Genomic DNA, 11,647 nt, shown 5'->3' on the forward strand with positions numbered 1-11,647 from the left:
TCAAGGAGGTCATGGTCTCAGATATGGAGATGTAGCTGCAACCATTAAGGCTGTGGAGTTCTAGCCTTTGCAGAGTACACCTGCGCCTGAAGACATGTTCCCACAAGGACGAGTCTGATGTGAACAGGTCTGTCTCGTGTGGGCATGGAGTGTTGACTTGGGCCAGAGCACCTGGCAGCACATCTACCCACTGTGTCACTTACATACATGCACACCCACTGTATACGCATGTAAACACTTGAATGCACATGTATGTGCACACATACACACAAAGGATGAGCAAGCAGTCCTACCCTCCTCGCTCATCCATCACAGCCAGATTCATTTGTGTCTGTCTTCTGTGGTGCTGAATTAACCAACTTTCCCTAAATCATGAGCATTTGGCTGCAGTCAGGAAGCTGCCATTCTCTACTGCAACAATAACCCAGAATCCCCAGTGTCTGCTCTAAGAAGAGCCCATTAAGAATGAGCAGTGGAGTCTGCACAAAAAGACAAGTTTCGATCCCAATAGGGGGTGGGGAGAGGGGAGAAAGGGAAGGAGGGGTGCTAACTGTTGCCATCCTAAAGGCCCAGGATTTACTGCCAGTTCCCTAGCAGGCCTGGGTGGGAACTTGGAGCAGGTGAGGAAAACCACAGGTAGTTAATAATACATGTGGGGACACTGAGTGGGCTCCCGGGGCACATCTGTCTAACAGCCATGTTCAGTCTTGGGTTTTCACCACTATATAGAGACAAGGGAAGGGGTTGGCTGGAGTTCAAAAGGACAAACCCCACATGGAGGGTCAGGGTCATAGAGAACACAGATACCAAGTCACATGGCCATATACGGGATGCACAAATTACCACTGTGGTAATGCCTGCTTCTCACAGGTAGTGGTTCAGATGTGGCAGCAGCCTTGGCGAGATCCTTCCAGAGCTCTTGATATTCCAAGCCAGGATAGGGGTCCTCTCCTCCCCCACAAAGGCACCATCATACTTGGAGGGGTTCCACTGCCTCCTGAGCCCACCCAACTGTTACAAGACAGTAAAGCTGTGACTGCCTTGAGAACCCACTGGCCCACAGGAGAACGTTTTGCTGGAAGTGCCTGCCTGAGCTGGGAAGAAACTCATTAAACCTTCCTAATGACAAATGCTCCAGCAGGCAGCTGGCAAAGAGAGACTGCTGTAGAAAGCAGACAGATGGGAGCTCAGGTGACTTCAGAAGACTCAGGCCTGTGGGGAGGGAGGGCTCCCTTGGGGTCCAGGCTTAATAATGCTTTGGTCTCCAAGCCTTACTGGTTGCAGCCACCCCCACCAACCAGGCTGGCCCCATCACTTGTAGGTTAGACAGAAACCTTATTGAATTCTGAGCCCTCAGGCCAAGCTAGGCTCAGGGGCAGTCTTAGGAGACATGGGCCCCCTAGCCAAGGTGGGGGAGCCCGTTCCTTCTTCTCCCAGCTGCCACTCAAAGCAACATCCATTCCCCAGTTCCCTCTACCAGGATCCGTGTTCTTCTGGGAACTGACAAAGCCCCCCTTTACTCCAGTCGAAGGGGCCTCTGTTGCCATGGAAACAGCATCTGGAGGGTGCTAGGTCTGGTGGCTGAACCCAGGAATAACCAGCCAGAAGTGGGTGGCAGATGCTGGATGCAATATGTTCTCACCAGTAGGCAATCTCTGTGTGTGCTGGGGATGGGGTGTGCCAAGGCAGGTATTGAGCCAGGTTCCCCCAGGATCTCTCCAGATCTACCAGATGGAAGTGGGGTGTGCAAGGGTGGTCTGTGTGTCCTTGAACAGTCTCCAGGGGAGCTGGTATAACTGGGTCTGGACTGGTGGCGCCCAGAGGTATCTTGCTGCCCTGGAAGTCTATCTAGTGGGAAAAATTCTTGCCATCACCCCCAGGCCCTGGAAAAGGTAGCTTCTTAGGACTAGAAAACAGTTTGGACACCTGGGCTTGGGGCATGGTGAATGACAGTTCCCTTCTTGAGACAGGGCCTCACACCTCACAGCAAAGGTAATGAGATACAAGACCACCAGCCAGTGGTTCCAGATTTAATGGAGGTGCATGGGCGCTGCATCACAACCGAGGCTGAGGTACTGCATCGCCAGGTGTGCAGCGTCTGCTTTTTGCAACTGAACAGAAGAACAGAGCATAAAACTAACAAGAAACAAGGCCCTCCTGCCTGCCTCTGAGACCTGGGTGTCAGGTCACCTTTGACCCCCTGAGCCTGGGGCTTCCATACCCCCATTGCCCTTCTGAAGTTGATTCCTTCAGAAGAAGCCTGGCTAGGACAGCCCCAAATGGGGTCAAACAGGAAGTAGGGAGCTCAGAGTTACTATCTGGAGCCCCTCTCCCAGCCATTTCAGGAACAATAAATACTGTGTGACAGTAGCAGGAAGGGCATCCATGGGCTGGCTGGCCAGGCACTGGCCTTATTCTGTGCGCAGGATGATATGGATGCCCGAATCTGTGAACACTGGCCCACTCATCTCCCCTGTCCGAAGAGCAAACGATGCATCCTCAAACGGTTTCTGCATCTGACCTGTGAGAAATAGCAGAGGCAGTGGGGGTCAGGCACGGGCTGCATGACAGATGGGGCTCCTGCCTACGCCTAGTCTCAGCACATTCATCACAGGGTTTATGGCCCTGTCACTGTGCAGTACTGAGCTGTGGCTCTGGGAAGCCCAAGGACAGCATGAGGGATGGCAGGCAGAGCCGTGCTGTGCTCTTAGACACTGCATGATGAACTCTGGCTTCCAGCTGAACACAGTCTGTCCTGCAGATAGCTTGGGCTGACAGCAGAGGGCCTCACTAGGCTCCCTCTCCCAGGCAGGTGCCCAACACCTCACATTCCCAGCCCATGCAAAGGAGATGAAGGAGAGAAGTGAGGAGGGAGAGATCCTGATTCCCTCTGCCCTTGACACACAAGTCTGAGCTCTGGGCTGCCTATCTGGACCTGACCTTGCCCATTTTCCACACCTGCCAAAGGGTGACAGGAGCAGAGGAGTTCTCAGGGATCCCATCCTATAGCTCTGCCAGTAGATGCCAACTGCAGAACAGAGTCACCTTGATGGGCCTAGGAAGGGACAATGATCTTGGAGGGAAGATACCAGGGATGTTTTACATTCCTTTTGCAGCACAAGAAACACAGGCCAGGAAATCTGAGGGCTGTGCTGCCACCTGGTGGACCATGAAGGCAGAGTAGGGTCTCCCTTCCTTCATGGGCTCAACCACCCCCAACATCACAGGGAAGAGACTGGGTGTGGTTCTTGCTCACCTCTGCTGAAGGCACCAAGGTCTCCCCTGGCTTTGGCAGAGCTGCAGTCGCTGAACTGTGAGGCCAGAGATTCAAAATCTTCTTCTCCTGACTTAATCTTCTGGATGTAGCCTGCAGGGGCACAAAGGGAGAGCAAGCTACTCCTAGGAGCTGGGCCAGTGCATATAAAGATATGCTACTGCCCTCCAATAACAATTCCCACCCCATCATGTCCAAGCAACCAATCCTGTGTCCTTATCATGTGCACCCATGAAGACAGTCTTCCCACATGCAAGACATGTCCCCAGGGTGCAAACCTGTCAGTCAACCCCATGCACCTTTGGTCAAACTATGACCTTATAGGTGGGCTAGTCACCCATAGATGTACAAGAATAGAAGCACCCACACACACTCAGTGACCTCTTCTCAGCCCTGGACAAAAACAGAGTTGGAACCTCACAGCGAATGACTGCCCACCCCTGGGCAGTCTCAAGGCTCTGGAGACCACAGGAGTATGCAGCCAAGCTCTGCACAGAAGCTGGTGGCATCTTCAGCAGTGGGCATCAGGAGTCCCTACCCATGCAACACGAGAGGCACAGAAGAGACCCTGAGGTGAGGCTGTAAGGGCAGTGTGTGAGAGTCCACACAACTGTTCCACAGGCAAGCCACACAACAGGCGTCACAATTGGCAGAGCCCAGGAAGCATTAAAGCATCTCCACTAGGCCGTGACTCTCCTGCAGGGCCAGGAGGTCAGGGCTACGGAGAAGAAGATGAATGGTGACTGAAGCAGTCTCAAAATAACAACAAAGTCACATGTCATAAAGGCTGCCTGAGTTCCATCTCCGGAGTCCACAATGGTGGAAAGAAGAACCAATTCCTGTAAGTTGTCTTCTAACCTTCAAACACTTGTCAACCATCAAAACAAAGTAACAGGCCGGGCGATGGTGGCGCACGCCTTTAATCCCAGCACTCCGGAGGCAGAGGCAGGCGGATCTCTGTGAGTTCGAGATCTGGTCTACAGAGCTAGTTCCAGGACAGGCTCCAAAAGCCACAGAGAAACCCTGTCAACAACAACAACAACAACAACAATATGTAAAGGACTGAGGCTCAGGGCAGTGCGATACCATGTCTGTATGACATGTCTCAGGAGCAGGGAGATTATGTTAAGCACACACAGACACTTGCTAGGTGGGGAGCTGCCAGGCACCTCAATCCAGGCAGTGCCTGAGGTGGACCAAAAAGCCTGTGACACACAAGATCCTCTGTCCCCTACTCCTGCCCAACCTGCAGCCATCACACAGACAGATGCCCAGGGTAACCACTCTGACCTGAGCAGCCCCCAAAGCTTTCCCAGCTGGCCTGGCAGAGACTCCTCAGGGAACCCAGTCCTTTTATTTCTGAGATAGAGCCTCCTGTGCAGCCTGGGCTCTCCCTGAACCCTCATCCTTCCTGCCTCAGCTTCTGGAGTGTTGGGGTCATAAGCATGCATTGTCACAATAGGCTCCACAATGAGCTCTTTGCATGTCAGGCTGGCCTGACACAGCTGCTCCTAGACCTCCACTTACTCATTCTTCCTGCCTGATCTTCAAAAGGTTTCCGAATATCTGTGAGCAGACCAGTGTGCACACCACTGAAGGTCCCAATGGTGTCTGTCTGACAGCTACTACTGCTACAACCATTATCTTGAAGCCTAGAAACCCAACCACTTCCCAAAGGGCTCTGGGTCTCAGGCTTCTGTAGGGTCAATGCTTGGCACACAGGGCAGGCAGTATGACTGAGAGCCCAGGCGGCACCCCTATCTGAATGCATTGCAAGGCAGCTACTTTGGTGCTTGGTCTGCATACTGCCAGGGTACACCTGACTATCAGGGGCTCCCCAGTTCCCCTCTGTTCTGCCTATCCTTGCTGCCTTGGTCAGAAGTGGTTGTCACCACAAAGAGCTGCCTATCAGAGGCACACAAGGCCATGCAGTTTGACCTGCATATCATGGTGACATCTATCTGGAAAACATGGTATTAAGAGCCCCCTTGTACAGAATGAATCATATCAGTGACTCTCACCTATTAAAGTCCTGTTTCTACTCTCCCTGGATGCCTGGCTGTATTCCCAGGCCCACCTTCACAGCACTGGACTCCCTATGTTCTTCTGTGGAGAACAAAGGATATACCCCAAATCTGCCCACCTAGATGTAGCCATAGCCAGATATGATAGGGTTTCTTTCCTTCTCTTTCTTTCTTTCTTTCTTTCTTTCTTTCTTTCTTTCTTTCTTTCTTTCTTTTTCTTTCCTTCTTTCTTTCTTTCAAGATTTATTTATTTTTTATGTATACAGTGTTCTCTGTCTGTCTGTATGCTTGCTGGCCAGAAGAGGGCACCAGATCACACTACAGATGGCTATGAGCCACCATGTGATTGCCGGGAATTGAACTCAGGACCTCTGGAAGAGCAGTCAGTGCTCCCAACCTCTGAGCCATTTCTCCAGCCCATTTCTTTCTTTTTTTAAATTTATTTTTATTTTATGAGCATTTGGTGCTTTGCCTCCATGTATCCCTATGTGAGAGTGTCAGATCTTTGGAGTTATAGACAGTTGATAATTTTATGGGTGCTGGGAATTGAACCCAGTCCTCTGGAAGAGTAGACAGCAGAGTTATCTCTCCAGCTGTCCCCTCCCCACCAGCTATAGTTTCTTACTCATTGTCAAGTTACAGCTGTTTAATAATGAAAGCACTGGGCTGGACGGTGCATGCCTATGAATCCTGGCACTCAGGACACTGAGGCAATCTGGGCTACATAATGAGATACTGTCACAAAAAAATTTAGCCAGGTTTCCTTGTTTACCAGTGCTCCCCACCCCTGTACCTGTGCACTAGACAGGAGTTCCTGGAGGCTAAGGAATTCATGAATAAGTGAAGTAAAAACTAGCCACGAGGAAGGAGATAGGGACCTATCACTATTCTAGAGACACTGCCATCTCTTGCTTTTTGTCACCTGGACCTCTGTACTCAAGAGCTGAGGCCAGACTTCCTGGGCTTCCTCCAGGACAAATCCCAGCCTCACTAGGAGGCAGGACGGAACAGCACCCCAGCCAGGACTCTGGGGGAGAATTCTCCCTTTGGGAGCAGCCTCTCCAGAGCTCCCACACTGGAATAGGGCCCTCTACTTGCTTTAGGATTGTGGTGGTTTGAATATGAAAACCCCCATAGGCTCATATATTTGAATGCCTAGTCACCAAAGAGTGAAAATGTTTGAAAGGATTAGAAGGATTAGGAGGTGTGGCCTTGTTGGAGAAAGTGTATTTGCCGGGGTGGACTCTGAGGTTTCAAAAGTCCACACCAGGCCCAGTGTTTCTCTCTCTCTCTCTCTCTCTCTCTCTCTCTCTCTCTGCCTGCCTGTGGATTAGGATGTAAATAAAGTTCTCAGCTACTTCTCCAGTGCCAACTGTGCCACCATGCTCCCTGCTATGACGATAATGGACTAACCTCTGAAATGGTAAGCAAGCCCCCAATTAAATGCTTGCTTTTATAAGAGCTGCCTTGGTCATGGTGTCTCTTCACAGCAACAGAACAGTGACTAAGAAAAGGGCATTCAGGAGCCCCCTAGACAGCAAGCCTAACAGATGACTATCCATCTCTGCAGACATGTGTGGGCTCAGCAGTCTAAGGCTCAGAAGAGAGTCAGGCCATGCTCTAATTCCAGTTGCTGGATCTGATTCTATTCTGTGGTTACCCAGCCTTATGAATATCCAATGGCCAAAAGAAGGGTTGATTCTGCTTCTGGGAGCCTCATAAAATGACTGTTCTATGAATTGGGGCATTGGGGAGCCAGGGAGATGGTTCAGTGGGTAAAGGTGCTTGTGCCATCCCTGACTATTTGAGCTCCACCCTCAGGACCCCCACAGTGGAACAGAAGAACCAACTCCTGAAGGTTTTCCTCTAACCTCAACATGTCTGCAATAGCATGCTTGCATGCATACAAATAAATGAGTGTAAAAGAAAAAAAAATGGGCTAATGGGAGCTCTTACTTCAGAGGGTTATTCTGAGAGATGAATGTGTGACTGTCATAGTCAAGGCTATGCAGAACAAGTCCTTGACAGACATAAATGCTCATTGCTCTGTTATAGGCTGCATGATAATATGTGCCCCGATATTCACAATGAAGAAGTCCTGGTTCCTGATTTACTATCTTCGGAGATAAGGAGTTTACAAGGGTGGGCCCTGAAATGATAAGCACCTGTTCATAAAAAGAGACACTGTTAGGCTAAGGTTTTAGCTCAGTTGGCAGAGAGCTCACCTTCCTGCACCAGGCCCCAGGTTCAATCTCCAAACTAGGAATGGTGGCATAAACCTAAAATCCTAGTACTTAGAAGCTAGAGGTGGACAGGTAAGAAGTTCAAGGTTACCCTTGGCTACGTGGGGAGTTTAAAAGTCAGCCTAAGCTGTATAAGCTCTATCAGTAAAGGGGTAGGGTAGGGGGAACAAACATAAAGTAGCCAAGATCGCCAAAGGACACAACAGAAGCAGCTGTCTGCAAGACAAGAAAAGCAATCTCACCAGGAACCTGATGAGGAAGGTGAGAAGGCACAGGTCTGTGGTGGCTAGTGAGAGTCAATCTTGAGGAAAGGCATGAGGCATGCACTTTTCTAGAACCTTGGAAAAGAAACTTCTGTCACCTAAGCTACCTAGCATGCACGCACGCGCGCGCACACACACACACACACACACACACACACACACACACACGTGCGTGTGCACACACACACAGACTGAAGAGATAGCTTAGAAGTTAAGAGCACTGGCTGCTCTTACAAAAATCTTGGGTTCAGTTTCCAACAACCACATGGTAGCTCATAAACCTACTTCCAATTTTAGGGAACGCAATGCCTTTTCTAGCCTCCTCTGACACCAGGCACACACAAGGTACACATACGTACAAGCAGGCAAAAGACACATACATATATTTATCAAAAATAGGCAGTTTCAAAAAAAAACAAAACAAAACAAAGAATGATTCAACAACAAAGTCTGCCAACCTTGCTGTAAATTACAAAGGAAAAGTGGCCAGCCTCTGCCTGTGGGACAAAACTGACTATCACTCTACAGAGCCAGCCAGTGCTGTGCTCACCAGACCTACCCACAGACGCCCCGGCCCCTCTCTAACGACCAAAACAGCCTCCTATGCATTGCTACAATGGCCCTTGGGGGTAGGTATAAGTTAACACTCACTCATTTTACAGAAGAGAAAACTGAGTCTTGAGTGAGGCTGAGTCTTCCAGAACACAGAGCTTAGCAGACACAGCCACTACGCTGGCTTTCTAAACCTGGTCACTCCAAATGGCAAGTAGAAAGAAAAGAGAGAGGGGCCTATGTGGGCGAGTTCATCCCACTGTGTAGATACTTCTTTTCAAGGTCTTCAAGTAGCCTAGGCTGGCCTTGAACTCATTATGTAGGACCCAGAACTCAAAATAAATAAATAGATAGATAGAGCTAGTTCCAGGAAAGGCACCAAAGCTACAGAGAAACCCTGTCTCAAAAAACCAAAGAAAAAAAATAGATAGATGTATAGATAAATAAATAAAATTGCAGGGGCTGGAGAGATGGCTTAGAGGTTTAGAGCACTGGTTGCTCTTCCAGAGGTCCTGAGTTCAATTCTCAGCAACTGCATGGTGGCTCACAACCATCTATAGTAAGATCTGGTGCCCTCTTCTGGCCTGCAGGCATATATGCAGGCAGAACTCTGTATACGTAATAAATAAATCTTTTTAAAAATTGTATTTATTTCTGCACACATGACAGTGTTTTCACTGAGGCCAGAGGACAGCTTGAGGGAGGTGGTTCTCTACTTCATCTGTGTGGGTCCCAGGAACTGAATTCAGGCCCTCAGGTTTACTGGCAAGTGTCTTTCCATCACATCACCAAGCTTGAGTTTCTGATCCTTTATCTATCTCTATGCTGAGATTACAGATGCTGGATTCACAGGGTACTAGACACTGAAGCCAGGGATTCCTGCAAGCTAGGTAGCATGCTAACAACTGAGCTACAACCCCAGTACAATGCAGGCACTTCTCTAGAAGTGACAGCTGAGTGGACTGGGTGGAGGGTTTTGTGGCCCCCTTCTACAAGGCCCCCATGATGGGTAGTACTTCTTGTCAGTTTGGCAGGAACTGGAATAACCTGGAAGATGGGCTGCTGTGGATCCTGGGGGAATTATCCCGATCATGTTAACTGATACGAGGGACCCATCTTACTTGTTGGCAGGACCACCCCCCGGGTAGGGGATCCCAACCCAAGACAGAGGGGGCAAATGGAACACCAGCACAGGCACATGGCTCTTTGTTCCTGACACCATGATGGCACCCACTCTTGCCACTATGACTTTTTTGTTGTGAACTGTGACCTGGAACTGATGTGAGTCCAAACAAACCTTTCTCCACAAAATGTATATTGTTTTCTTTTTAAACTTAAAAGGTGAGAGAACAACTCCGAGGAGAAGGCTCTCCCCTTCCATCACGGGAATTCTGGGAACAGAATGCAGGACCTCAGGTTTAGCAGCGAGTGCCTGTGTTGGCTGAACCCTCTTGCTGGCCTCTGTCAGGGTTATTCTGTCACAGGATGATTAGGAAAATGAACTGAGACCCCCCCCCCCCCCAAGTCCCCATCTCCTCCACTTACCATTGATCAGCTCCAGGGCCTCCTCCTTGCTCCTGGTGATCTTTTCCTGCCGCCAGGATGAGGGCCTCCGAGACTGGCTGTGCTTCACCAGCAAGTGCGAGCAGCGCACCCTGGCTGGCTCTCCCTGGCCATTCTTGCTACTGCCTCCAACACTGCTGCCGCCACTGGGCCGCTCCCACTGGCTGGCATTGGTGATGTGATTGAAGTAGTATACCCGACCTGGGGGAGAGTAGCACCTAGTTCAGCTGAGGCTGGGTTGAAAGCCAGGATGAGGACTGGCTTGGGAGGTATTTTCTTTAGCAGACCCATTTCCTGTTCCACCCTGTGCTATAGGCATGGGAGGATACTGTCCCCACCAGGACCTGTTTCAGACAGAACTGTATTAATGCTCTAGGTGGAGAGAGACAGGCACTAAACCAGCAAATCAGAAAAAAACAAAACAAAAAAACAATCAAACAAAAAACCACAACTGCCAGTTTTGCAAGATGGCTCAGCAGATCAAGGAGCTCGCCAGAGTCTCACCACCTGAGTTTGAGCTTCAGGAACTTGCTTAGTAGAAGGAGAACCCACCCACCTCCTCTGACCTCCACATGTGCACATGCCATCCTACAAAATACATGAAATCAAAGTTCAAGAGCATCCTCAGCTATAGAGTTTGAGAGCAACTTTGGCTACAGGGGATCCAATTTCAAAAATACATAAGCAAACAAAATACTGTGGGCCTGGGGCTCCAGCTCAGATACAGTGCTTGCCTGGCATTTGTGAGGTTCTAGTTTCAAGTTCCAGTATCACAAATTCACCACAAAGGTAAGAACATGGATGTTTCTATCCATCAACTCACTGCAAACAAAACCCAGGCATCACCTCCTCTATCTCGCTCACAGCAGCAACCACTATGCCTTGTGTATAAACAAGAGGTAGATACTCCCAAAGCTCTATTCTTTTTTGGGGAGGGAGGGTTTCAAGATAGGGATTCTCTGTGTAGCTTTAGCTGTTCTAGAACTCACTCTGTACACCAGACTGGCCTTGAACTCAGAGACCTACCTGCCTGTCTCCTGCGTGCTGGGATTAAAGTCGTTCACCACCAATGCCCAGCCCAAAGCTTTATTCTTACTTTCTACCCTGGTAGCCTAAATTGGAGAGCAAGGAAGCAGCATTACTATGGGGCCTGATGTCATCTAAGAGACATCTAAGTGACAGTGAGGAGCAAAAAGTAGGCCAAATCAAAAACTTAAGGGAAAAGCCTGGTTTGGTAGGGCACACCTATAAGCCTAGCAGTAGAGAGACTGAGACAGGAGGATGGATATCTGCTGTTGAAGTCAGTCAGGGTAAATCTGCAAGACTGTCTCAAAAAATCTGAAGGAGCTGGGCAGTGGTGTGGCACGCCTTTAATCCCAGCCCTCCAGGAGGCAGATTTCAAGGCCAGCCTGGTCCATAGAGCAAGTTCCAGGACAGGCTCCAAAGCTACAGAGAAACCCTGTCTCGAAAAACCAAAACAAGAACAAAACAAAAACAAAAACAAAACAAAAAAAAAAACACAGACACACAAATAAAAGTGAAGGAGAGTTGATTGTGGTTGTATTTGCTGAAGGAAGCAGAGACAGGAGGGTCACAAGCTTGAGACTAGCCTGGGCTATACAATTTTAGCCAGGTGGCAGCGGCACAGGCCTTTAATTCCAGGCAAAAGCAGGTGGATTTGAGTTTAAGACCAGCCTGATCTATAGAGTAAGTTCCAGGACAGCCAGG

The 11,647-nt window shown here is 49.4% G+C and overlaps 1 protein-coding gene across 1 annotated transcript in view; it reads right to left on the minus strand.

Moving 5' to 3' along the window:
- Window positions 1-2,013: 2,013 nt before the first annotated feature.
- Window positions 2,014-11,647, minus strand: part of Pin1 (peptidylprolyl cis/trans isomerase, NIMA-interacting 1) — a 12,494-nt gene continuing 2,860 nt past the window's right edge. Inside the window, exons 2-4 of the mRNA XM_050125477.1 lie at window positions 9,902-10,120; window positions 3,257-3,367; window positions 2,014-2,521 (exon numbers count right to left, since the gene is read on the minus strand). Coding sequence (XP_049981434.1) covers window positions 2,412-2,521; window positions 3,257-3,367; window positions 9,902-10,120 — 440 coding nt within the window. The 3' untranslated portion in view covers window positions 2,014-2,411. The remainder of the gene's footprint in view (window positions 2,522-3,256; window positions 3,368-9,901; window positions 10,121-11,647) is intronic.

Source organism: Alexandromys fortis, unplaced genomic scaffold, assembly GCF_014885135.2.
Source record: "Alexandromys fortis isolate MF-2015 unplaced genomic scaffold, M_Fortis_MF-2015_v1.1 scaffold_242, whole genome shotgun sequence".
In the NCBI taxonomy this organism is placed as follows: Eukaryota; Metazoa; Chordata; class Mammalia; order Rodentia; family Cricetidae; genus Alexandromys; species Alexandromys fortis.